The following is a 25,927-nucleotide window of genomic DNA, read 5'->3' as shown; positions in this document are numbered from 1 at the left end:
CTTTTGGGTGTAGCGAAATTTCCGGTTGTGGTTTCTTTCCCCCAATTTTTGCCAGCTGGTCTGCGATCTCGTTACCCTGGATCTGGCAGTGGCCCGGGATCCACTGCAGCACAATTCTGCTGCAGGTATTTTTTAGCCTCTGTAGTGCTGTCATAAGTGTTTGAATATAGGACTCTTTTAAACTCTGACATTACGACAAAAAAACGCAGATAAAAAGTGACATCCAAACCTCACCTATTGCTGTCCTTCTGTTGATACACAGAATAGCCATTGGGTAAACCCGATTCTTTATTTAGGGCGAACTGTAGTTTAACCTGATCTAGTCTGAGTGCACCATTGTCAAATCGCTGCTTCCTCAAATTTACCGCGATCTGTAAGCACACAAAAATCAACATAATTAGAACCTTTATTCACACAAATCCATAAAATTGCAATATTTATATGTTGAATTAATTAAATTTGAAATTTAGCATAGCTCTTGCTTGCTATTAGATTAGAAAATCAGAAGATATGTATTTACTTTTTAATGAAACTAATATTTAACCATTATCAATATGGGCATAAAACACTTTTTCTTACCATAGGCCCATGCAATAAGAACAATACTATTATTAAAAATTATTTTAAAATACCCACACGCACAAAAATAATCTTATTTTAATAACTTTGATTCAAAATATTTTACTAATTTACAAATAGTAAATAAAAACTCAATCACAAAAAAAAAAAAACTAAGACAAATAAAAAAAAAAAAAATCACACACATACTATTGTTCTGATACAAAAATGATTGTAAATGCTAAAAAAATCAACTTTGTCATTGGAACTACTTTCTTTATCAATATCACTATACTAATTAAATTATGATCAAGGCCCAATACAAAACAGAGAAATTTCAATTAGTAATCAATCAGAAGCATTTTGCTCAGTGCTACTAAATACTACATTAGGTTTGGTATTACAAATTACTACTTTAAAATCAATGCTACAAATAAATTTTTTTGCACACAGTGTTACAAATTACTACATTAGTGTAACATACTACATTACTTTGTTCAATAAAAGAACTTTGGTGACGATATCACTAGCTGTAAATGAGTTGGTGATGGGAGGTAACTCGTCATCGCGCCATTGTCTTCCTGGATCTTCAATAAAGCCCTAATAAAACATAATAAAAATACAGACAATGCACGTATTCAATGTTTATGTGTTCTATACAATAAATGTTTAAATAAATGCCTTTGTGAGAATAATATATAATAAAAAGAGAAAATAAATAAAAATTTTAAAATGTTATATATGGATCAAGATGTATTGTGCAGGATATTGTGTAGTAAATTGTTTTATCACTTAATACAAGTGTTATTGTTCTAATACTGGTCTAACCAAAATCTTAACTAAAGTTATTTCCCCTTTCCCATGTCTAATCAGATGAGGGGTCTTAACAAGAGACTTATGACAATAAAGTTTACACTAACAGATATATTCCTAAATGGGTTTATTTCTCACAAAATGAGCAAGCGTTGCTTACCTGGGCATGCTCATAGCTTAGTTTCACACAGGACCTTATAACTGATCGCCCATACCATTCATCAAAAATCTGAAGAAGTTGGAAAATGCTCAGTGATTATAATAATACAAAATATTTTATTTTGTGAAAAATCTGAAGATGTTAGAAAATGCTCAGTGATTATATTAATACAAAATATTTTATTTTGTGAAAAGCTAAGTTTTAATAGGATTTTTAATATGTAGAACTATTTTACTAATGCATTTATATCTATCAGTATAAGTCTTTAAGTGAGACAGCTCTAAGCAGTAAAAATGTCTATATAATGACTTACTTCCCCTTTCTCATTGAGGGTCCAGATCACGGAGAATGTAAGTCTGTCTTCATCAGGGTTGAGGCTGCATAGTTGCTCACACAATAGACGAGGAAGCATAGGGACAACCTGTGTAAGACATGGATTCAACACAGCTAAAGTAAACACACTACACACATGCTAACACAACAGAAGAGGTTACATAGGGACGACCTGTGTAAGACATGGATTCAATTAACACAGCTAAAGTAAACACACTACACACATGCTAACACAACAGACGAGGCAACATAGGGACGACCTGTGTAAGACATGAGACTCAACACAGCTAAATTAAACACACTACACACATGCTAACACAACAGACGAGGCAACATAGGGACGACCTGTGTAAGACATGAGACTCAACACAGCTAAATTAAACACACTACACACATGCTAACACAACAGACGAGGCAACATAGGGATGACCTGTGTAAGACATGAGACTCAACACAGCTAAATTAAACACACTACACACATGCTAACACAACAGACGAGGTTACATAGGGATGACCTGTGTAAGACATGGATTCAACACAGCTAAAGTAAACACACTACACACATGCTAACACAACAGACGAGGCAACATAGGGACAACCTGTGTAAGACATGAGACTCAATTAACACAGCTAAATTACACACAGTACACATGGGCACTAGAACGTCCCTGAGTCTGTACCAAACAATGATTGTTTTCTATCAAAACCTACCTTTTGCACTAGATAAACACTAGTTGCCCTACGTGATGCCACCATGTCCAGCTCTGTGTCCTCTTTCACAAAATAGCTGACATCAGCTATGTGTACCCCTACTTGGTACTTTCCTGGAACAAAACAAATTATATAAAGTTAGCAACATTAAATAATTTATAATGATGGTACTGAACAACAGATTCAAATACCAAAGTTAAAAACATAAATAATAACAATCTACATTCTGCGTTAATCTGCACGGCTCATAAAAAAAATTAAGATGATGTTTAACAAACCATTCTAAAAATATATTAAGTAATGTTAATCTTGCGCTACAGTTGGATAAAAAAAAAACATCTCCACATTACCACCACCCAGATCTTCAATGGAGACCGCATCATCTAAATCTCGCGCAGTAGCTGGGTCTATCGTAAAGATACAAGAGCTGCGGAGATCCTTGCGATAGGCATATTCTGAATCAGGGATGGTCCATGGAAGATTGGTAGGTAGACACTGAATTACCTGAAGGGAAACAATGTAAATATGGAATGACATAGCTGTGAATACATGTTAGAATTTACTTTGTGCACACAACAGGGGGTTTAACTTAGAAGCAGTTGTACACTGTTCAATGAATTGATTGTGCTACTGAAACAAATTAGCTATAACTTTTGGTAAAAAGATAATCTTGTCCAGGGATATATCCTCAAGTTTTCACAATCTTTAACCGCTTTTACATTTTGTGTGCCTAAGTGACATTTTACAGAATGTCTCATGGTCAAGTAACAGATTCTTTGCAATGACATGTTCTCTTGGGGGCCACATTCAGTGGATTATTCTCCAGAGGATGAGAGATTTCTGGGATGACAAGTTCCATGAAAGTTTATGTTCCATAGAATGATATGTACAAGGAATAACATCATCCCTGGAATGGCATGTTCCCTTGGATGACAGGTTTCCTGGACTAGTGTTCCCTGAAAGGTTCCCTAGAATAATATACTACCTTGAATGATATACTCCCTGGAATGTGTTCCCTTGGGTGATAAGTTTCCTAAAATAATATGCTCTTTAAACAGTTTAAACCCTATGCCCCATTATGCCCAGAGTTTCAATGCTAATATTATTTTAATGAGTTTCACACTGTCAACAGACAGGTGTCAGCTGTCACCTAACAAAATTAGCATCAAGTCTGAACACCCCAGACGATATTCCCTGTATGTGATGGTGTGGATAGACTGACCTTGTCGCTGAAAGGAGAGTCATCGATGTCTAGTTCTATCAACAAGGCGCTGGTTTCAGGTTCAATCTCCCCAGCCTCTCCCAGACTCCTGGCCAGAGTTCTATGGACAAAACAAAACACTCGAACTTAGCACCACTGGTGTTGTAATACAATTAGGCTTTTAACCACAACTCTAAAACAGAAAGCTATTTGGCTTTCTAAAATAGCCACAGTTCTAAAACAGATAACCAGAGTTCTAAAACAGCCAGCTATTTCAATTTGGCCACCATTCTAAAATAGCCAGCTATTTGGCCACGATTCTAAAATAGCCAGCTATTTGGCCACTATTCTAAAATAGCCAGCTATTTGGCCACTATTCTAAAACAGCCAGCTATTTGGCCACTATTCTAAAACAGCCAGCTATTTGGCCACGATTCTAAAACAGCCAGCTACGATTCTAAAATAGCCAGCTATTTTGGCCACGCTTCTAAAATAGCCAGCTATTTGGCCACGATTCTAAAATAGCCAGCTATTTGGCCACTATTCTAAAATAGCCAGCTATTTGGCCACTATTCTAAAACAGCCAGCTATTTGGCCACTATTCTAAAACAGCCAGCTATTTGGCCACGATTCTAAAACAGCCAGCTACGATTCTAAAATAGCCAGCTATTTTGGCCACGCTTCTAAAACAGCCAGCTATTTGGCCACGATTCTAAAACAGCCAGCTACGATTCTAAAACAGCCAGCTATTTGGCCACGATTCTAAGTCAGCCATCTACCCCTACATTTAGGCAAACACCAAAATCAGCAAGTCATTTAGACTAAGTGTTCTAATAGCAGGTAATTTTTTTAGCCAGTTAAAAAAAAAAAGCAAGAACAAAAACAACCAGCAATCTGACCATTTTAATTTACAATATATAATATTCAGTATTTTTCTTTAACGCCATGCTGTTTGTTTTTCCAGTATAAACGGAGATTTAATTTTACTTAGCTATTTCATGTAAAGCAGCCCATAGGGCTTGTCAGTAATTCTACCATACCACTCCGTAAAAAAATGCGCACCAAAATATATTTTTGTTTGCACGGTGCGAATGGGATTTTTTTGTTGTTGTCCTTTTATGTAAAGTAATAGTTTTTTTTTCTAAACACTTGCCTCGTGATATTACCGTGTTATCAAGATTCTTTCCTAGGCTTTTGTTTTCTTCTGTTGGCGATAGAGCTTACTGTACACAAACAAAATAATGGCAAGTCTTTAGAAGATAGAGACACATTGTCTTAGCCTGTATTAACGCTAACTTTAAAAACGATGTCCATATGTCATTTTTCAATATGTATCTTCATGTTAATTTATTGTGTTTTTTTTTGTTTAGTGTTCGAACATAATACTACTAGATCTAGATCTAGATCTAAATCTAGTCTAGCTAGGTCTAGACCTATAGCTATACGTAGGCCTATATTTTAATGAATAAACAAAATGCACATAATTTGCGCTAGGTTAGTTTATACGATAACATAATAAATATGATTAGAATATATTCAGTTCTAGATCTAGTAACAGCTAGGCCTATATTTTGAGTCGACATAGCAGAAACTACATTTTAAGTTACCGACCTCCACAAATCCAGAAACGTAATTACGTATTTAGAAATGTGTTTGATGGGTACTCTCATTTAATGTGTCTTCAATATGTTAGGGTTACAAGACCGATGTTAGGATTAGGGTAGGAAGACAACTGTTAGGGTTAGAAGACAATTGTTAGGGTTGCTTTAGACGGCTTAGTATAGTCACGGTAAAGACAAGGACGATGTTAAGGTTACTTTAGACTGGGTTTAGTACCACCACGATAAAGACGAAGACGGTACTATTAGGGTTATTTTAGACTTGGCTTAGTATCGTCACGGTAAAGACCAAGACGATGTTAGGGTTACTTTAGAATTGGTTTAGTGTAGTAGAGTCACGAAGAATGTGTAGAAATGTATATAAATGTCACTCTATTTTAGCCAACATTAACCCCCTATTTTCACATTTCGTCACCATAAAAATAGCCTGACCCTACCCTTTCTAAAATGACGCCACAAAATCTCCTCCCCTGCCCCCCCCCCCATAAGCATGACATTTTCTGACAACCCTTTCCCCATCTCATAAAAAATAATCGTGTGCAGAACCATTTTCATTGAAATTTAACATGACTAGTTCCCATGCACTAGTATTCATATAACTAGCGGCGCCGATTATGATACTTCATCTTTTTGACCTCGGCATATAAAGGGATAGTGTGGTCAGAACTATGCCCAGCCGTCTTTACTTTCCCTAACGTGAGATCAGTACACATCAGAGCTCATCTTTTTGACCTCGGCATATAAAGGGATAGTGTGGTCAGCACTATGCCCAGCCGCCTTTACTTTCCCTAACGTGAGTTCAGTACACATCAGAGCTATGTGAACTCAGGGATGTTCCACTAACTTGAACCCGGATTCGAACACGAATCGGGTTAGCAGTCTAGCGCTCCACCGCTAGGCCACGTCGTGACATCATTTCATTTAGCCTATGTTAATTTAGTTCCGACTGTTTCAATTAATAAGCTCCTTTAACCTTTCCACATGAATAGGTTACATGGGGCACACAACACAGAACGCCCAATACAACTGGACCATTCGCTCAATTTATCAGAAAAAAGTAAGCTTCTATTTTTTTTATCTTACTCAGAGCAACCTTCAGTACAATAACTAGCACATATGTCGCACTAACTCATGTATTCCGAATTATTAAAATGTTGATCGGTGTTGAGGAAAAAATATACCTAAACCAGTAAAAAAATTAACACATTTTTAGATCTTATAACTTATAAGGGTCGCTGGGCGTGCTGTTTTTTTTAATTATTATTTTACTTTCATCACCCTCAATAATAGGGCTTGTAAGTAGGTCACAACTTCTCGTTCACGTACTTGCTAGTAGATTTCGAGACCGTAGACTTACAAGCCCTATAGTGAGGTAGAACAATCTCGGCGCCAGCCCAGGTGTAAGGGGCTTTGCTGTGAACTCTTGGGAAAATCCGGTTAGACTAGCGAAAGGGCGCCGTCGGTCGAGCCTGATTCGATTTAGTCAACTATTATAGTCGGCTACCGTGTCCCTAGTGTATGGTACTCTAAAACAAGGGTCTCCAAACTACGGCCCGCGAGGTCCTCTCATCCGGCTCGCGGATATCTTTTTGTCCAAGGAAAAAAAAACGTTACTTGGTGATGGCTGAGGAACTTTGCCCAGAAAAATCAAAGACATGACTGGAAGAAACTGGCCCCCGAACTGAAATTTGATAGTTAATGCGGCCCTCGGACTGAAAAGTTTGGAGACCCCTGCTCTATAACAAACGTAGGCGCCATAGTGTCATGGGGGACCCCGGGCCATTTGATAGCCAAGGCACCGGTGGATGCGCGTGGTGAAGCTTGATAGCTGAATCAAGTAGTACATCCGACCGCCCTGTGCAGGACGCCTTATCAACGCATACCAGATGCTGGAAAATTCAGGGCGCCAAACCGCTCCAAACTGCCGGGGTTTTCTATCACAAAAACCTCCTTTCTTCCCCCTCCCCCTCCGGAACGGAGAAAAATGTCTCAAAGAAACCAGAAACCCTATCCTCAAAAGCCGTAGACTTTCCAAGCATGCGATTAAGCGAACGAGTTAAGTCAAAGCATGCTTGAAGCAGTAACAGACCGCGTAGTTGAATGAGCATTGGCTAATGTAGAATACTAGTTCCACAGCAAGTGAATGTAAACTTCAATGCTGAAAACTTCCTGCCAGTAACGACTGAACTTGTGTTCCAGGTACAAGAGTAGGACGTCTTACATCCTGCAGTATTTTGTGGAGGAACCCACCACCCCGGCCGGCGAACTCCTCCCAATATTTGAAGCCATCATCGCGGAGCACACCAAAGACCAGACTACCCAGCTGACCATCCTCCTGGCCGTAGCGATGACCTCAGTGGTGCTGAACGTCTTCGTCATGCGGTGTATGTCCCAGAGCTGCACCTACTCCACCACCGCCCGCCTGCTGAGGTGCTTCACGGCTGTGGACATGCTGCACGCTATGAACAACGGCGTCGAGAACACCCTCATCATTCTACAAGCCTATCCTCTGGTCAGCAAGACCTCCTTCTGGCACGGCATCCTCTCCAGCTACAACGTCTTCCAACTGCTGCTGAAGATCCACCTTATCATCTTCGTCCTGTTCAGCCGCTTTACCATACCGAGAGTAACGCCCTGTAAGATCAGGCACCCGTGCTTCATGTGGAACATGCTGGCCATGATTTCATCAGCAGTGGGGACCATGCTTTACCTGAACTTCAAAGAGGAAACCATTGCTATGCGGAAGGACGGGTACATTTTCAGCATGTACCCGTGCGTCTACACCAGGTGCAAGACAGCAGAGCTGCTGGAGCACCCGTGGAGGGTGATTCGTGACAAGAGGATGAAGATGACTGATGTAAGTTTTGGGGACACCTGCTTGTAGGCATGACTGATGTTTCTGTGGCTGGTATTGCCTTAACTCTTTTGGGTTAGTTTACAGGTTAGCAATGTTTCTTTCAGACATTTTACTCAGGGGGCAGACTTACATTTCTGAGGGAGGGGGGAGGGGGTTTAAGTATGTATATATATATATATATATATATATATTTATATATATATATATATTTATATATATATATATATTTATATATATATATATATATATATATATATATATTTATATATATATATATATATATTTATATATATATATATATATATATATATATATATATATATATATATATATATATATATATATATATATATATATATATATATATATATATATATATATATAAATATATATAAATATATATATATATAAAAATAAAGTATATATTTTGTACATAAATTATATTTCTTTCGGGGGGGGGGGGGTAGACGTAATAGAGGGGGAAGATGCCTGAAAGAAACTCTTTAGGGTCAGGACACTGACTGGGGAAGTTAGTGTTAGTATCAGCTATACTCATGTCATGAATATAAAGGTAAGGTTAATCAATATGTTCTACACAAAGGTTAAATAATGATTAAATTAGTATAAAAACTGCCAATGGGGGGGGGGGGGGGGGGCAGTGTAGAGCAACACTGAAACCGTAGCTTCTTTATTAGACGAACATAGCAAATTTCTACGGGTTATTGCTATGTGTACAAACCTGATTCACAAGTCACATCACAGAGCATATTATTAATGCCCAGCTTATAAGTCATAACACAAGGTATATCACAGCTCTAAGCCATATCTTACGGCATAGCCCTATATAGAAGTCATTTCACAGAGAAATTTAGTGCCCCGGTTTGAAGTCACATCAAAAATCCCATTAGGGCCAACTTATAAGTCATATCATCTGGCATATTAGTATCACAAAACGCTTTTTAAGTGAAGAATACAAAATAAAACTTAAGCAATATAGTCAAACCATGAGGGTATAAACATTAATTACATATGTCTTTGTAAACGCTGAGGCTACAACCCTTATTACTTCTACAACAATTGCTTCTTTGAATGTAACAAAACTCTCTCCCTCTTGAACAGATGATAAGCCAGATAGTGACCAGCTTCATAGTATTCCTCTTGCTGCCCCTTTACTGCACGAAAGTTATCAGCCTGAAGAACTGGATGTACACCCTGCAGGTCTACGACACAGAAAGAAAGAACATCGAGTCCGAAGGGAGGGAGATCCACTACTACGAGGACCTGGAAGGCACAACCAGGAAACTACCAATCATATACGAAGTCACGGAGACCGAGTCTGGAACTGACAAGCAGAGATATTTCCCTTACTCGCTTGTCATTCTCCATAACAGAATCAGCCTGTGTGACAAAACAAAAAAAGATAACATATTCTATGATAGCGAGCTTATACCTGACAACGCAGAACCGGTTGAAGAGCCAGTGGAGATCGCACCAAAGCCAAAAATGGATTTTGAAGCTTTTAAAGAAAGGTTACAATTTCGTGCGGAACAAGCGAAAGTCGTCGAGACGAAAGCAAGGACCTGGCTTTGGTTCGACATGAACACCAACAACGTATCTAAGTGGCCGTGCTACGAGGGTGTGGAAAAAGTGCACCAGACCACACAAACAGAACAATGCTACGTCTGCCTTGAAAAGTCTAGCAAAACTTTTTCCAATCAACAAATCATATTCAGCATAAACTGCTGTTGCAACAAGCCAGCCCCTGTTGAGAGCCCGCGCAGACCTTTTCATGAGCCCTGTAAGCTGGACTATGCTAGAGAAGGACACTCGAGTTTTTCCAGAAAGAAATTTAACAAGCTGAAGACCAGAGCTTTAACAAGCAAGGGTATTACGTCCCCATATAACACATACAATGGTTTTACGTACTCAAAAAACATGGGCGGAGACAGAAACTGGAATAATAGTTTTGAAGAGATTTGTGATAAAGCCAAATTTGATGAAAAAGAGAATTTTAAGATACTAGATTTTGAGAAACCCAAGTCTCAAGAGGTATATAATATTATATTTATTTTGTACTCACAACAAGTAAGTAAAGTTACCCTTTCGAACCTGGGCGATCCACAGGGCAGGTAAAGTAGAGTTGACCTGTTTCTGTGACCTCAGTATATGACGTGATGGTGTGGTCAGCACTATGCCTAACCGCCTTTACTTTCCCTAACTTGAGTTAGGTACCCATCAGAGCTGGGTGTGCTCATGGCCATCCAACAGACTTGAGCTAGAGACTTTCTGGCCACTAGATCTACACTCTACCATTCGACAATGCCATTCCATTATTGCAACAAATGTTTATATTACATGTCATTGTTTAGTGGCAATTGTTTTACATTCCAGTATCTTCTTCTACACAAATGGGTAAAATTTAAGGCTGAACAAAAGCTAAAACTTTGCTTTAGGATTTTCACCATTCTTTTCAGAAGTTTTTTTCTATTTTAAAAAAGAAATCAGAAGCTTAAAAACATTATTTAGGCTAAAAACAAAATTAAGTGCTTTTTCATTTTTAAATGTATTGAGCTTTTAGAGTTTGTGTAAGTAATTGTTTTATAATCTGAGCTTAAGGTAATTTTAGACGAGGGTCTCATAATCTGAGAACTAAATGGTATAAGCAATGTGTGTCTTATTTATTTAGTTGTATTTGTATATATATCTTTATATATTGTGTTATATTTGTTGGTTTATAAAAAGATTTTAGATTTTAAAAAATCCATTTTACTGCATGGATTAATAACATTGCCTTTAAATCAATTTTTTAAGTTATAAACCCTGCCCTTCGTCATGTGGGTCATAAAATTTCAGATTTCCATAAATTTTTACAACAATGCAACAAGTCAACCCTGTGGTTGGTGATTGTTAACTAGAAATACAATTTTTCCTGCTAACAACTTATAGTATACTGAAACACTCTTTTTTTTTTATTTTGAAAGTCAACACTTTCTTATGTAAAAGATGTACATCTCTTCTGCACAGATCCACCGCCAGATTCAGGAGCATTTCAACACACACAGCACCCCTTTAGAAATCATCGGTCTGCCAGATTCATTAAAGACTTCACACTACAGGATGAGACTGGGCCATACGTTACACATCACACATCGCCTGTGGTTCCTAGCCATCTTTTACATCATTCTAGCACTCCTGCCTATTGGCATTGAGTCCAGGATGCTCCAATACAGTTTTCTTCTGTCGCACGCAGACCACTTTATGGGCCTGGTCCATTTTTTCACACTCTTCATATTCAGCTCAGGTTTCAGAAGAACTTTAAGGATGCAGTGCCGTTGATTGACAAAGCCATTGTCTACTATTGCGATTCTTCAAGGATTCATTTTAAAAATAAAAAACCAGATATTCCTATCTTTCATGAATGACCACTTATGTGTCCTAATATGCATTGTGCAACATAACATTTCCGTACAAATTTTAGCATCACTTCAAACACCAGTTACATTAAATGCTGGAACTTTTAAGTGCTTGAAGTACTTATCAGTGGGGATATAAGTACAGGATGTTTTCCACAGAGGAGGACAATAATCCACCATTGCTGGAATCAAAGACACAAACGATAAACACTCACCCTTTTGGCATTTTTGAAGTCTCATCCCACTGAAGAATGCGTGCTATAAATAACGTCTGAGAAAAATCTTCAGGGCGCTGGTAAAAATCTGGATCACATGAAGAAGAAACAAAGCTAAAGTTTAATAAAAAAAAAAAAATTTAAATAATAATAAAAATGTTAATTTTATTGTGTGTTAAATTAAAATTTTAAAAAGCTACATAATGTAATTTTTAAAATCTGGATAAAATAACTTCCATGCAAATTTCAAAAAGAAGATCAAGAGCTAATTGCACTGAGGCACTTTTATGAACGAAATTCAAAAGAGCTTTAAAGTTATAATATCCAGACAAGTTATATTGAAAAAAACCAAACGGAAACAAGAAAGAAAAAGTTTTGTTTTGTTTTTGAAGGTTTATGTTACACTTGTGATGCTATACATGTTTTCATTGTCTATGACTTTTAACAACCTGCTTTGTCAACTTATCTGACACATTTTTCATTTTTAATAGGAATAATAAAATTAATTACTTCATTCATCAACCTGCATTTTTTTCATAAATTTATTTAGTGTTTCCCAGGAAGATTTTTTTACTTTAATTTGGATATAACATAATTATAATATTTTAACTATAAGAAAAATGTGTGCAGCTATTTCAATAGTTGAACATAATTTTTTTTGTAATCAATAATGAATATGCATTAGCTTACACCCCAACTTGTCATACTACTTAATAATGATACACTTTTTAAGCTTTACAAAACCTCTAAAGACATTACTATTTATGATATATCTAGCTCCTAATTAAAAAAGCCGTTAACTGCTGACACTGTCTAACCCATTTCTTAAACAAACAACGTAAGTATTGCAATTAATTTTAAATAGAAAACCAATATCTTATCTTAACTTCTTGTTGGGACATAAAACATTGGACAAAATTTAGAAAATCTTTAGTGCTGTGCCCTCACCTTTGGGACATTCTGACATTGGAATGAGAATTCTGGGAATTCTGCTGTCTGTAGGTGAGAACAGGGCGAGGTTTTTGTTTTTGTCTGGCATCAACTTCAGGCGTCCACTGGCGGCCCTTGAGTGCTTCTTCTCATAGATGTACACAACCTGAAAATGGAACACAGTAATATGTAAACAACCTGAAAATAGAACACAGTAATATGTACACAACCTGAAAATAGAATACAGTAATATGTACACGACCTGAAAATTGATTACAGTAAAATGTACAAACACAGTAATATGTACACGACCTGAAAATAGAATACAGTAATATGTACACAACCTCAAAATAGAATACAGTAATATGTACACAACCTGAAAATAGAATACAGTAATATGTACACAACCTGAAAATAGAATACAGTAATATGTACACAACCTCAAAATAGAATACAGTAATATGTACACAACCTGAAAATAGAATACAGTAATATGCACACAACCTGAAAATAGAACATATTAATATGTACACAACCTGAAAATAGAAGGTTTCACATTTATATGTACACGGCCAGAAGTTGGGGGGGAATCACAATAATATGTACACAACTTGACATTACAACACAACAATATGTACACAACTTGACATTACAACACATCACAATATATATATAACTTGAAATTACAACACAACAATATGTACACAACTTGACATTACAACACATCACAATATGTACATAACTTAAAGTTAAAAAGATCCACATTGCCTTAAAAAAAAGTATCAGTGTGTAATCATTTCCTTCCTGAGTTTTTTATCATAAAATATGTTACCAAGTAGGCAAATACTACGTAATGAATACTATGAACAGCAAATATAAAATGCTACATCAGTGATTTTTTCTTAAAGATTTAGTAAGTAAGCTTTTTAAATATCCTTTATTAAATTAGCCTATTAAATCTACTCTGGATATAGGCTACTCAAGTCAACTTTATATTAAATCTCCTCAACATTAAAGCAAACCTACAAGATTATAACAGCAGGGTTGAACAGTTTGCCTACCTTAAAACATATATTAAATTTAATTCAATATAGAAAATTTTTTTGTAAACAAACCCGCCCAGTGCGCTGAGTAAACCTGTTGCCCAATTCAGAATCAGGTGCTTCGCTGCCGTTGGGGTTAGTCCCGAATAAATTTTTGGCGAGAGGACTTCCGCTATGTCTCATATCAGACACTGAAGAGATCTTCTTCATTGGAGTCCCTTTGCTGCTGCCTTGGCTGGGTGTGGTCTGAGCTTTGTTTTTATTGCTGCGCTGCGGGGACTTATCTTGAAATTTTCCAGCAGCCCCTGGAGTACCTGTGGATATAAAAACTGCTTGAGACAACATCTGGAATAGATACGAGGAAAGATTAAAGTACCCAATCAAGTATATGTGAAGTTCAGCAAAGATGAAGTTAAGTTTATCAGTCGCTGTGGCCAGTATGATGCCCAGTTTGTGAGCAGATGTTGAAATACCTTCAGAAAACCATCAATAAAAATGAATAAGAATAGACTTCTCGAGAGAAGAGAATAAAAGCAGGCCTATAGTGACCTGGAAAAGATCAGTTGAGATGGTGGAATGATGGAATGATGTGACTTGAAGTGAAGAGGAAGTGGAATAGTTGAGTTGATTGGTTTAAGAGTTGCCTCAGCTTTTTTTCTCCCTAAGTAGGAGGGGAATAAGAACGACCAGCCTGATGTAAGTCAGGTACCCATTACAGTGGGTGACTCTAAACAAGGAAACACAAAGCCTTTGTATGTCCCAATGTTAAGTCAGGTACCCATTACAGTGGGTGACACTAAGCAAGGAAACACAAAGCCTTTGTATGTACCCATGTAAGTCAGGTACCCATTACAGTGGGTGACTCTAAACATGGAAACACAAAGCCTTTGTAGGTCCCAATGTAAGTGAGGTACCCATTACAGTGGGTGACTCTAAACATGGAAACACAAAGCCTTTGTATGTCCCAATGTTAAGTCAGGTACCCATTACAGTGGGTGACTCTAAACAAGGAAACACAAAGCCTTTGTATGTCCCAATGTTAAGTGAGGTACCCATTACAGTGGGTGACTCTAAACATGGAAACACAAAGCCTTTGTATGTCCCAATGTTAAGTCAGGTACCCATTACAGTGGGTGACTCTAAACAAGGAAACACAAAACCTTTGTATGTCCCAATGTAAGTGAGGTACCCATTACAGTGGGTGACTCTAAACAAGGAAACACAAAGCCTTTGTATGTCCCAATGTAAGTCATGTGCCCACTACAGCAGGGTGTTTCTAAAAAAAAATTCTGTTTTCTACTTTTATATACCTTCAGATATATCCAATTTATCAGAAAGTGCGAGTGCCAAATTGTTCCCTTCATCCCCATCACTCTCCACAATAGCATCTGGTCCAGAATCCTCATCACTCTCCTCCACAACTAACCTCTCCTCAGCAACACTGCGCTCATAGTTTTCAAAGTCGTCTACAAACACCTGATGTAGACAAAACATTTATTTTGGACAAATACACTCGCTCCACCAACGATTCTCTACCTACTAGAAAACCCCACTCAAGTGACGAATTACTTTTTAGAGGTCATTTTTCAAAAACGTATTTTAAGAGCAAAAAAAACTGAAAAGAAATTAACTTTTTGGAAACAATCCCTGATGAGAGACCCTGCTTTAGGTATGTAACAAAAGTATTTACTTAAAAATAATCAAAGAACCATTTGAAATTTTGTTCTAACTTATAGTTGTTTCCTTAGCAAAGCTGTCATTATAAGATAGGGTTGTTAGCCCTACGCTAAGCCTCCCCTTCATCCAGACTTGGGAAAGGCGGTAACCTAATAGTCTAGTCTGAAGTATCCTCCTTCCTCCCCCCCCCCCCCCCCCATTACCCTAGATAAATTACCACATGAATATTCCACAAAACATGAAGTAGCACATTACACCCTGTTGATTGAGAACTAACTTTAAAGTGTTAATAACCACAAATGACATCACAGTCTTAGAGGATGAGGGGTGAACTTTCATGATGTGATGTAGGGGGGGAGGTGTTAGAAGTTTAGACTTTAGCGGTATGTGTCTATGTGTCGAGAGGGAGGGAGTGTGAAGTCAGTATTTAGCATTTGAAAAGCCATTTTTTTTTACATAAATTCTTTCCAATTTAAAAAATATTATTTGTTATACAGATTAATAAATATAAAACAAATTTTGACCCTGCTCATTTTATATTTTACCAAGAAATAGGGGTTTCAAAATAAAAAATTTGATGTGGGTGGGAAGCAGCTAGGCTTGAGCATGATGTAATATGGGAGGGGGGGGGAGAGTGGCTGACGTTTTATAACAATGTGTGAATATATCTGTGGGAGATGGGGTGGGGGTGGGTGAATCATCCATGAAAGTGTCTGAGGTTGTTTTAAGTAGTCCTTTCTACTAGCAGGTAAGAAACTTACCCGCCATTTTTCATAGTGGTACACTTGTACAACCACCTCGTCGAGGTTTAAAGCCCTATTGCGGTCCTTCATCCCACCTATAAATATGTCAGCAGATCCATCCTAGTGGAAAAACAATAATAAAATACCTCAGTGAACATTAAACTAGCTACTTAATGCTGCCGGAGTCACATAGCAAATGATGGTTTTAATGACATAAGTGAGAGAGACCTTTTGAAAGCTTCACAACAGACTACACACAAAAAAGTATTGCAGCACAGCTTGGGACTAAATTTTGTAAGTTTCTCTGTTAAATAACTCACAGGCATGGGAACATAGGCATCCTCATAGTTTTTTGGGTTGATTCGTAGTGGACCCTGTAAGGTAGAAAAATAAAAAAGCAGGTTAAACACAAAGCAGGCAGGTACAGCTGATACAACAAATCTACAAAATTGTAAAAGGAAATTATTATGATACACATCTCTAAAAATCTGTATGCTTAAATTATACCTACCAGCATTCATCAGTGGAATAGCCTTCCCCCCCCCCCCCCCCCAAAGTAAGTTAATCCATGCTAAGTCACAGCTACGGTGACTGTGGCTTTGTTTGCAATTTCAAAATTGTATAAAAGCACACTTTTTTGTTTTTAAAATAATTAGGTATACACAAACACATAATGGAGGAAAAATATGGATCCCCCCCTTAAGACAAAACCTTGACCAGGCCCACAACCTACTACAATAGAATTATCTAATTAAAAAAATATCTAAAGTGTACTTACTACAATCAACTCTCCTCTTTTAATACCGTTCTTAACATCCTCCTCAGACCAATATGAATCATATATCTGTCAAGGAAACAATGATCATGCCAGATTTATTACAATTTTAATCCAAACTAGAATAAAAATTGTAACATTTACTTTTAAATAAATCATTTGCACTAATTAAGTATGCTTTTAATACTCTAAGGTTTAAATAAACAATGTAAACATTACACTAAATATTTACTATGAAAATAAGAACTACAAAATACAAACAAAATTATAGTACTACAGCACTGTGCACCTTCCATATAAAATTAACATAATTAAAGTAGAGATAGGAACTCTATGTGAGATAACTAAATAATATTAAAATACCAAAATAATTATTAACTTTACTCCACTAAAGAAATTTTTTTAAAAATGCATTCAAAAATAGGTTTACTATCTTGTAAACCATAGAACACAAAGACCTGTATTTCAGATGACTTTGTGGTTATTTTAGTAAAATAAAGCAAAAAATAGAAGGGGTTAGTTGTTTTTTTTTTAAAAGAGAGTTCTCATTTACTTGACCACAACTATGTTTAATTTGAAGACTATCCATTGTCTGTTGAAAAACTGAAATTTCATTTTTGGAAAAAAACAAAAATTTTTGTATAAATAAATGTACGAGTTTACACAAAGAGTTTCACCAGCAGAGCTTAAAGTCATGTTAAATTTTTTAAACCTTATTATATTTATCCCCTAATACAAGTATGAAGGACAGCAGGTATGCAACATTGAACGGAATGCAGCACACTAGCAAACTACCAACACAGGGAGGAGTGTATCTGTAACACACTAACATGGATAGGAAACCTTACACACCCAACACATCACACAGAGAATACTAACTAGACATAAGCTCAAAACACACAATAATAAATGCCAGTCCTGAAATGGCTAAGGAAATAACACAAAATGCCATTCATCGGAGACTGAAAACCAGATATATATTTTAAACTGTTATCTAAAACAGTTGCTGGCAATTAAATTGAAACAATAATGAGATTCCTTTTAGTGATTTTTTAAAAATATATCCAGAGGGAATTTTCAACAATAATTTTTTTTTATTTGTATTAGCTTATTTTACATGTAGGAAGACTTTGCAAAAAAAAATGTAATATATTTTTCACTTAACACAGGGCTTAAGATTAATTCTTTTGTTGAAGTTTTTTTTTAGCTTGATATATAAATTATTAAAATATGTGTACAGTACTGTACAGTAGCTTGTTTAAGCCTCTTCTAAACACAATGACAACACATTTTTTGACATGATACAAAACTTCTAATTTGTTTCTTATTTTGCAATTTTCAACATGTTTTAAAAAATTTGAAGCATAAATTTAAATCGTTACAAAAACTTACTAATATTTTATAGAAGGCATCATATGAACACAATGACAACACAGTTTTTGGCACAATACAGAACTTCTACTTGGTTTCTTACTTTGCAATTATCAAGTTATTTTTAAAATCAAATATTTCAAAAATGTATAGCATAAATAATTTCAAAACTGACTACAAGCTTATAGAAAGTCTCTTCTAAACACAATGCCCGGGGCACAAAAGGGAAAAGATGAAACACAATGAAAACATACTTTTTGCTTGTCGCGAGACACTTGGTTGGCTCTCTGCTGGGGACGAGCTGGACTTTTACTACTAGCAGACACAGGTTGCTGTCCTGTTTGACCTTTAGTACCAGCAGACATAGGTTGCTGTCCGGCTTGACCTTTATTACCAGCAGCCGCAGCTTGCTGTCCTGCTTGAGCCTTTCTCCTCTGGTTGCCTGACATTTTGTTATCTAGACTGAACTAACACAACTCTTGAGAGAAGAAAGTTTAAAAACGTTTTGTCTATCCTCTAACCTCTAACATAACTGCCTGAAAAAAAAAGAAGTAGAAAATTTGGCTTGTTTAAAAAGACACACTCACCGAAACAAAAATCGTTCTGACTTTTTTTTTATGATTAATTCAAATATTAACTATTAATAGTAATTTGATCTTCATCCTTTTTGAGGATTAATTTCACTTTTGGCTAATAATGCTTAAAATCATACAAATTTTGCATATTAAAATTTTTAATAAAAATTAACAATTAACAGACAATTTATGCAAGACAAAATGTATTTTCACAACTAAATTGAAAATAGCTCTTACTATTAATTTACAAACAGCATAATAGTCTTTATATAAAGCTATACAAAATAAACCGGGAGTGATCTCCCCTAAACTGTCTCGAATATTCTTATATAAAATAACAGGGGATGGGAACTCGGGCTATAGACATGATTTTTAATCCATTTTAAATACTTAAAGTTTTAAAAATAGAATAAAATCTCGTAGACAAATTAATTGCACACCAAGTGAACGCCAAATAAAAAAGCGCATAATAGTGAGCAATATTATTAGTACTTTTAAAATTTACATTAGTTTTTTGAGAAATCGGAAGTAGCGTAAATTACTACTTCCGGTCAACGGAAATTACTCAAAATTTAACAGAAGGTAGAGAATTAGATCTTTTACTTACATGTGAAATTTCATTTATCTATCTGAAATAGTACTCAAGTTATAGGCTTTTGAAAAATTCAAAGTAGGAAAAGTACCACTTCCGGTTATCGGAAATTGCTCAAAAGTTGATACGGATCTACGATTTTGATAAAATACTTAAATTTCATCAACCTAGCTGTAACGGTACTCAAGTTATCGTGTTTACACACAGACAGACAGACACACAGACAGACACACAGACATACGGACAAGATTGCAAAATTATGTTTTTCCGTATCAGTGAGGTGTAAAACGTCGAGATTTGTAAAAATCTCGATTTTTTTTTTTGCACGATTACAAGACTTTCTCTATACTTCGTTTATACGCGAAAGTAAAAAAGTCCACAGCAATGAATATGCTGAAAATTTTTAATCAAAACTCAAATTATACTTAACGATAAACCATGCAATAAATAATAACTTTTCTTCAATTTGTTAGTAATTAGTAATAAAGCTGCAAAAAACAGTTTATGTTGATAAAAGCAGTTATGTTAGTTTAGTAAAAGCAGTTGGTTAATGTGAATAAAACCTGCATTCACTGGTCAAAATAGCATTACCATCCCACTGATGGCTGGAATTTCTTCATTCTCTTTAAGTAGTGCCATCTGTTCCCTCTGCATCAGATCTGGTGTATGTCCACCCAATAATGGCTGGGTCACTTGTTGTATAAGTGTTGGCCGGACTGTTTGTTCCTCCAACGCTGGTTGGGCCATCTGTCCCTTCAGCACAGGCTGGGCCATCTGTCCCCTCAACATTGGCTGGGCCATCTGTCCCCTCAACATTGGCTGGGCCATCTGTCCCCTCAGCACAGGCTGGGCCATCTGTCCCCTTAGCAAAGGTTCGGCCATCTGTCCCATCAGCATTGGCTGGGCCATCTGTCCCTTTAGCATTGGCTGGGCCATCTGTCCCCTCAGCACAGGCTGGGCCATCTGTCCCATCAACATTGGCTGGGCCATCTGTTCCTTCAGCAAAGGTTTGGCCATCTGTCCCATCAGTCTTAAAACTGGTGAATTTATTTTAAACCAGATGTCTTCATCAACCTCTAACCACCTACAATTTTTTTGCTGTTCAAATTCTTCAGTACAGATTTTATTTTCAGGAGACAGTTTACCATCTGTGGTATTTCTGGCTTCTAATTTATTAAAGTTTTCATGCAGTTCTTGCTCCATATCTGTGCAATTGGAATGAAGACTGTTGCAGGAAAAAGTATCTACCTTTGAATTTTTATCCTGTAAATGCTTCAAAGTTGGTGATGCAGCAGTTTTTGGCTTGCAAAACTTTCTTGATTTTGAGGTGCCAAGTTTCATTTCATTTGGGGAATTTATCAACTTTATGGCACCTGGTTCTAAGCTACATAGAGCTGGTTTTGGTGTCTTAAGTTCTAGGTTTCTTGAGAGAGAGTTTACAGTGCCTTCTTCTACGTTACTTTGGGCTTGTTTTTTGGTGTTTAGTTCTAAGTTTATAGACGGAGCAGTACCACCTTCTACATTACTTTGGGCTGATTTTGTGGCAATTCGTTCACGATTTTTTGATGTAGAGTTTACAGTGCTTTCTTTGACGTTACTTTGGGCTTGTTTTGTGATGCTTAGCTCTGAGTTTCTCGCCAACTCACAAAGTTGATACAACCTGGACTCAGGATATTTCAACGATACTTCCTCATCAACCTTAACCTGCAGCTCATGATTATCAAGTTTTCTTTCCATAATAGATGGCTAAATTTGTACAAAACTGATGACAAAAATATTTTCAAATGTAGATTTAAAGTATGAAAAAATATTACAATTCAAGCAGTATTGGTCGGGAAAATACTGAGAAAAGATAAAATTTAGATTTCCTTATCTTATATTTCTACAAATATTCTAAAGTAAAAAGTGCATTTATTTTCAAACCAATGGTAGTCTACATAAACACCTCCAATGGTTTCATGATTTTCTGACATGAAGAGTTAGAACTAAAAGTGTTTAATATTTTCAATCAGTAGAGCTTAAAGGAAATTAAACACTGCTTTCATTTCTTCACCACAAGAAGAAATATCTTGTAATTCCAAACATAATTTATTTTTAAAAAGTCTAGTAATATGTATTTAATTGTTTTGTAATAGTAAACGTTAGTATTATTACTACTTTTATTAGAGTTTATTAGTTATGTTTTAGAGTACTGAATAGTAATCCTGGTATCTATTTTAGATTGTGGTCGATGTAATTAGAAAATATTAGGATTGCAATGATATCACTCCAAAAACACAAATAGATTAAAAGTAGAGGGCGTCACTACAAAAATATAAAATGAGAACTAGATCAAAAGTACTCAAGCACTAGGCCTAATATTAACTAATAATACTAAAGGTACTTCCAATGGTATGTAGTCTGAGAGTACTGTGAGTACTGAATGAGGTCTTGGCTTTGAAATAGACTTCTGTGAGAACAGTCTGACAAAACTAGTTGTTTTTTTTAATTTAAGGCTTTCTTTTTTAGAAGTCTAAGACAAGAGCTTGGTTTAAGTTTTGCTGAATTTAGGCTAACATTTAAAGTTAAACTATGATTCTATTTAGATCTAGATCTCTAATAGTAAATAGTTAGCCTAAATTCTGTTAAACTTTAACTAGTTTATATTTAACTAACAAAACTGACACTCTTAATAGACTCTACACTCTTACATTGTCTACAGCCTACTTTTAATATTTTGGCCTACTTAAACAGGGGTTGGTAAATTGCAAGGCGTGAAACGCAAAATGGCAAGGCAGTAAATTGCGAGAATGCAAGAGAAAATGCTAGACATTGCTGAGGAATCACTGGTAAATAGCGAGACACTTTTTTATTTCATGCTTTTGGTGTTGTTTTTTTTTGTTTTTTCACTAGATGTACAAGAAGAAAAGTTATAAACTAAACAAGTAGATCTAGATATATCACGAGTATTGTTCTTTGAACTAGTTTAGATTTTTTTTAAATATTAAAATATCTTAACATCGTTGCTCCTATGATCGCACGCTCACATTTTTTTGTCAGCAGGAAATCCCATCTCAGTCAAGTGAGTCAACTGAATTCGTAAAAGAGAATATTATTTTGGAATGTATTTTTTAAATCTATATCTGTATTCAAAATTCAAAACACTGTTGCCTGCTCAGTTTTTTTTGTTAGTGCCATAAAAATACCACCTTCTGAGGCTATAAAAACTGGTCATAAAAACTGGGATCATTGAGGGTTCACATAATCTTGTCAGCTGGAGAAATATTCAGCTTTCTTTCAGTGTATTTTTGTACTGGTAGAAAGCATAGAAAAATAAATAAACAATTTAAAAAGTGTAATTTACAGGCCTATTTTTTAATTATAACATTTTAAAGAATTATCAACATTGATACCTATACGATGAAAAAATAAATGATATTCCAAATTTTTTTAGCAACAATACAACATTCAACATGTTTGCGGCGGCTGCGGCTTCAATAACAATGGCTTTGGTGTTCCACACAAAAGAAAGAACAGATACAAATTTAAATGTGGTGTATTGGGCAGTTTTGAACAAGGTGGTATTTAAAGTCTGCCCAACAGATCGAAGTTGCAAAATCATCAGCACATCTAGCAACTGAAGTTATAACAATACAAAAGAAGGTCTTTGAATTCTGCATCAAAGTTCATTATAAATGGGGTATACCACCACCCTGGGTATGTATCGTTTGGGGGGTAAGATGTGAGACAAAAATGTCTCATGACCGGCAGTTTTCACACCCTTCTCATAATTTACCACCTTGCCATTTCACAACACACAATTTACCAACACCCTACTTACTACTTAGGTAACTTAGTTGAGCTACTTCATTTTGACTTAAACGTAAACATTTTCTTAGATTTTCTACACTACAGACTACAGAATAATAAGTGAGAATAGTTAGTTAGACTTAGAATTAAGATTTAAAATTTAAAAATAAGAATTCAGAATAAGAATCTAAAATCTAAACTAAATAGACTGAGTGAAATCAGAAATAGATTGTGATTAGGCCTAAATAAAACTTTTTAAAAAAGTGAGTCAGTCTAGAGTCTAGAGTAGACTAAATCCACATCCAGACAAAATTTTATTTTTAAAGTTTAAACTTACTTAAAGACTTAGGGCCCACTAAATTTGAAAAATCAACCGGATATGTTGATTTTGTTGTGCTTTTTAATGAGTATCTTCTTCAGTGGTGTGTGGATGTTATCGTACTCAGTACTGTATTCTAAATCTAGATCTAGATTCTAAATAGATTCGTGACATAAGTTTGTGCAATGGGTTTTTTAAAAAAGATTAGTTAATTCATCTTTAATATCGGGAGTAATTTCCCTTAACAATTTTTCGCTGCTCTTTACTTGTTAGGCCAAGGCCTAATTTATATTGCCAGTTAATATGCAAAATTTAATTATAAAATGCATGTACACAGTGTGGTACAAATATATATAATTATAAGACTATAGAGGCCTATATATATATATATATATATATATATATATATATATATATATATATATATATATATATATATATATATATATATATATAGGCCTATATATATATATATATAGGCATATATATATATATATACAGGCCTTTATATATATATATATATATATATATATATATATATATATATATATAATTATAATATATATATAGGCCTATATATATATATATATATAGGCCTATATATATATATATATATATATATATATATATATATATATATATATATATATATATATATATATATATATGACGAAAACAAATCAGTACGATTTATTTTACCCATCTACAGATTAAATGTCAAGTTCAAATAAGTATTCTTTTATGATAAGCACAGACAACCGCGCGCCAAGCAACCATCGTTTAATTTTTTGTTATTGCTTCCCTTGATTAGTTATCATACTCTACGTTAAAAAAGTTTAAAGGATACACATTTAAAATTTAAAACAAATGTGGTCTATAAAGAACTTCACACATGGTGGGATGGAGGGGGTTTGGACTTGGGTGACAATTGTGCAAGTGTAACGTCTAGCAATTTTAAGAAGTAATTTTATAAATTGAATTTTATAATTTCTCTCTCTTTTTTCCAAAAAAGTAGTAGGCCGAGGCCTATAGCTAAGAAATTGTAGCCACGTCATAATGTATCATTTTTTAAATATAATTTTCTATATACTCCACGTGTGAACGATGTTACTGAACCTTGTTCTTTACTCCTCATGGGGGAAAATGATGATGACCCCTGTCATATACTCCCCAAGTGGGGAAAATGTTGCTGACCCCTTTCCTATACTCCACATATAGGGAAAATGTTGCTGACCCCTGTCATATACTCCACATGCAGTGAAAATGTTGTTGGGCACTATCCCTAAACTTTCCATGGGGACAAAAAAAATATTTCTACAATGGAATTTTTTTTAAAGCCGCTTCAGACAAAACCAGACATATCTGAAGTTAGCTCCAGAGCTTTAAAGCTGAGGGCGCCAGCAAAATGCACGAAGCTCTCAAGAAAGTGTCCATTGATTGACATCAAGCTGTAAATATGATGCCGTCTTTCATCTTCTCGGGGGTAAGGCGACCCGCTGTGCCTGCACGACCCCCAGGGGCATGTTTTTATACGGGGGGGGGGGGACGCCCCCTGTTATTATATAAAAAATGGGAAATGCGTTCATCTTTTATCAAGCGGACAAAAAAACATTTAGATACTAAAATTCTTTTAAACGTCGATGAATGGTATAGACACGGTATAGAAATATTTATATATAATTTATATTTAAATATAATTGCTTGTGTGTGAGGCGAAGAGGTGTGTGTGTGGTGGGGGAGAGGGGGGGGTTAACAAGATATATTGAAAACATTGTTATTTCCTTGGGCAATGAGCGCCTGCACATTGGGTTAAAGGACTTATGTGTGTGGGGGGGGGGAGAGTTTTGAGAAAAACCTTTTCAGATAATTAATTGATGGTGTGACTACATATGTTCATATATATAATATATATATTATATATATATATATATATATATATATATATATATATATATATATATATATATATATATATACTGCATTTATTCACCCTACACGGTCCTCACCCCCATAAGCTTCGCCTCTTGGGCGTAGTTGTATTGACTAAGGTACCTAAATGTGTTCTTTAACATTACTGTGACTGCTTCGACAGTACCTCCCCCTAACTAAAAGTCCCCCCCCCCCCCCCCCCCCCCCCCACCGTCCCCCCCCAGTCTGGATGTGGGTTCACCGCGCATTATCAACTTCCTTATTGATGGAGATTAGGAAGGACCAAAGACATTGGTAATTTTGT

At 35.7% G+C, this 25,927-nt stretch overlaps 2 protein-coding genes across 3 annotated transcripts in view; one reads left to right on the top strand and one right to left on the bottom strand.

The window, feature by feature from the left end:
- Positions 1-23,863, bottom strand: part of LOC131946176 (DIS3-like exonuclease 2) — a 33,910-nt gene extending 10,047 nt beyond the window's left edge. Inside the window, exons 1-16 of one of the 2 annotated variants that reach the window (XM_059306827.1) lie at positions 23,713-23,863; positions 18,674-18,955; positions 17,052-17,117; positions 16,594-16,647; positions 16,292-16,393; positions 15,164-15,329; positions 13,926-14,167; positions 12,829-12,976; positions 11,881-11,968; positions 3,798-3,897; positions 2,926-3,079; positions 2,576-2,688; positions 1,845-1,952; positions 1,532-1,600; positions 1,051-1,158; positions 235-371 (exon numbers count right to left, since the gene is read on the bottom strand). In XM_059306827.1, the coding sequence (XP_059162810.1) occupies positions 235-371; positions 1,051-1,158; positions 1,532-1,600; positions 1,845-1,952; positions 2,576-2,688; positions 2,926-3,079; positions 3,798-3,897; positions 11,881-11,968; positions 12,829-12,976; positions 13,926-14,167; positions 15,164-15,329; positions 16,292-16,393; positions 16,594-16,647; positions 17,052-17,117; positions 18,674-18,868 (1,850 nt within the window). In that variant the 5' untranslated portion in view covers positions 18,869-18,955; positions 23,713-23,863. Of the gene's footprint in view, positions 1-234; positions 372-1,050; positions 1,159-1,531; positions 1,601-1,844; positions 1,953-2,575; positions 2,689-2,925; positions 3,080-3,797; positions 3,898-11,880; positions 11,969-12,828; positions 12,977-13,925; positions 14,168-15,163; positions 15,330-16,291; positions 16,394-16,593; positions 16,648-17,051; positions 17,118-18,673; positions 18,956-20,177; positions 20,362-23,712 lie in introns of those variants that run through there. The other variant, XM_059306828.1, reaches the window with a different exon arrangement.
- LOC131946177 (uncharacterized) lies at positions 8,025-11,861 on the top strand. Its single transcript, XM_059306829.1, has 3 exons — positions 8,025-8,252; positions 9,372-10,301; positions 11,277-11,861. Exons 1-3 carry the CDS (start codon positions 8,055-8,057, stop codon positions 11,586-11,588), a joined length of 1,440 nt encoding a protein of 479 aa, XP_059162812.1. The 5' UTR covers positions 8,025-8,054; the 3' UTR covers positions 11,589-11,861.
- Positions 23,864-25,927: the final 2,064 nt, after the last annotated feature.

This window comes from Physella acuta, unplaced genomic scaffold (genome assembly GCF_028476545.2).
Source record: "Physella acuta isolate Inbredline_101_S28 unplaced genomic scaffold, ASM2847654v3 ptg000547l, whole genome shotgun sequence".
Lineage (NCBI taxonomy): Eukaryota > Metazoa > Mollusca > Gastropoda > Physidae > Physella > Physella acuta.
This window is presented reverse-complemented; position numbering and strand designations above follow the sequence as displayed.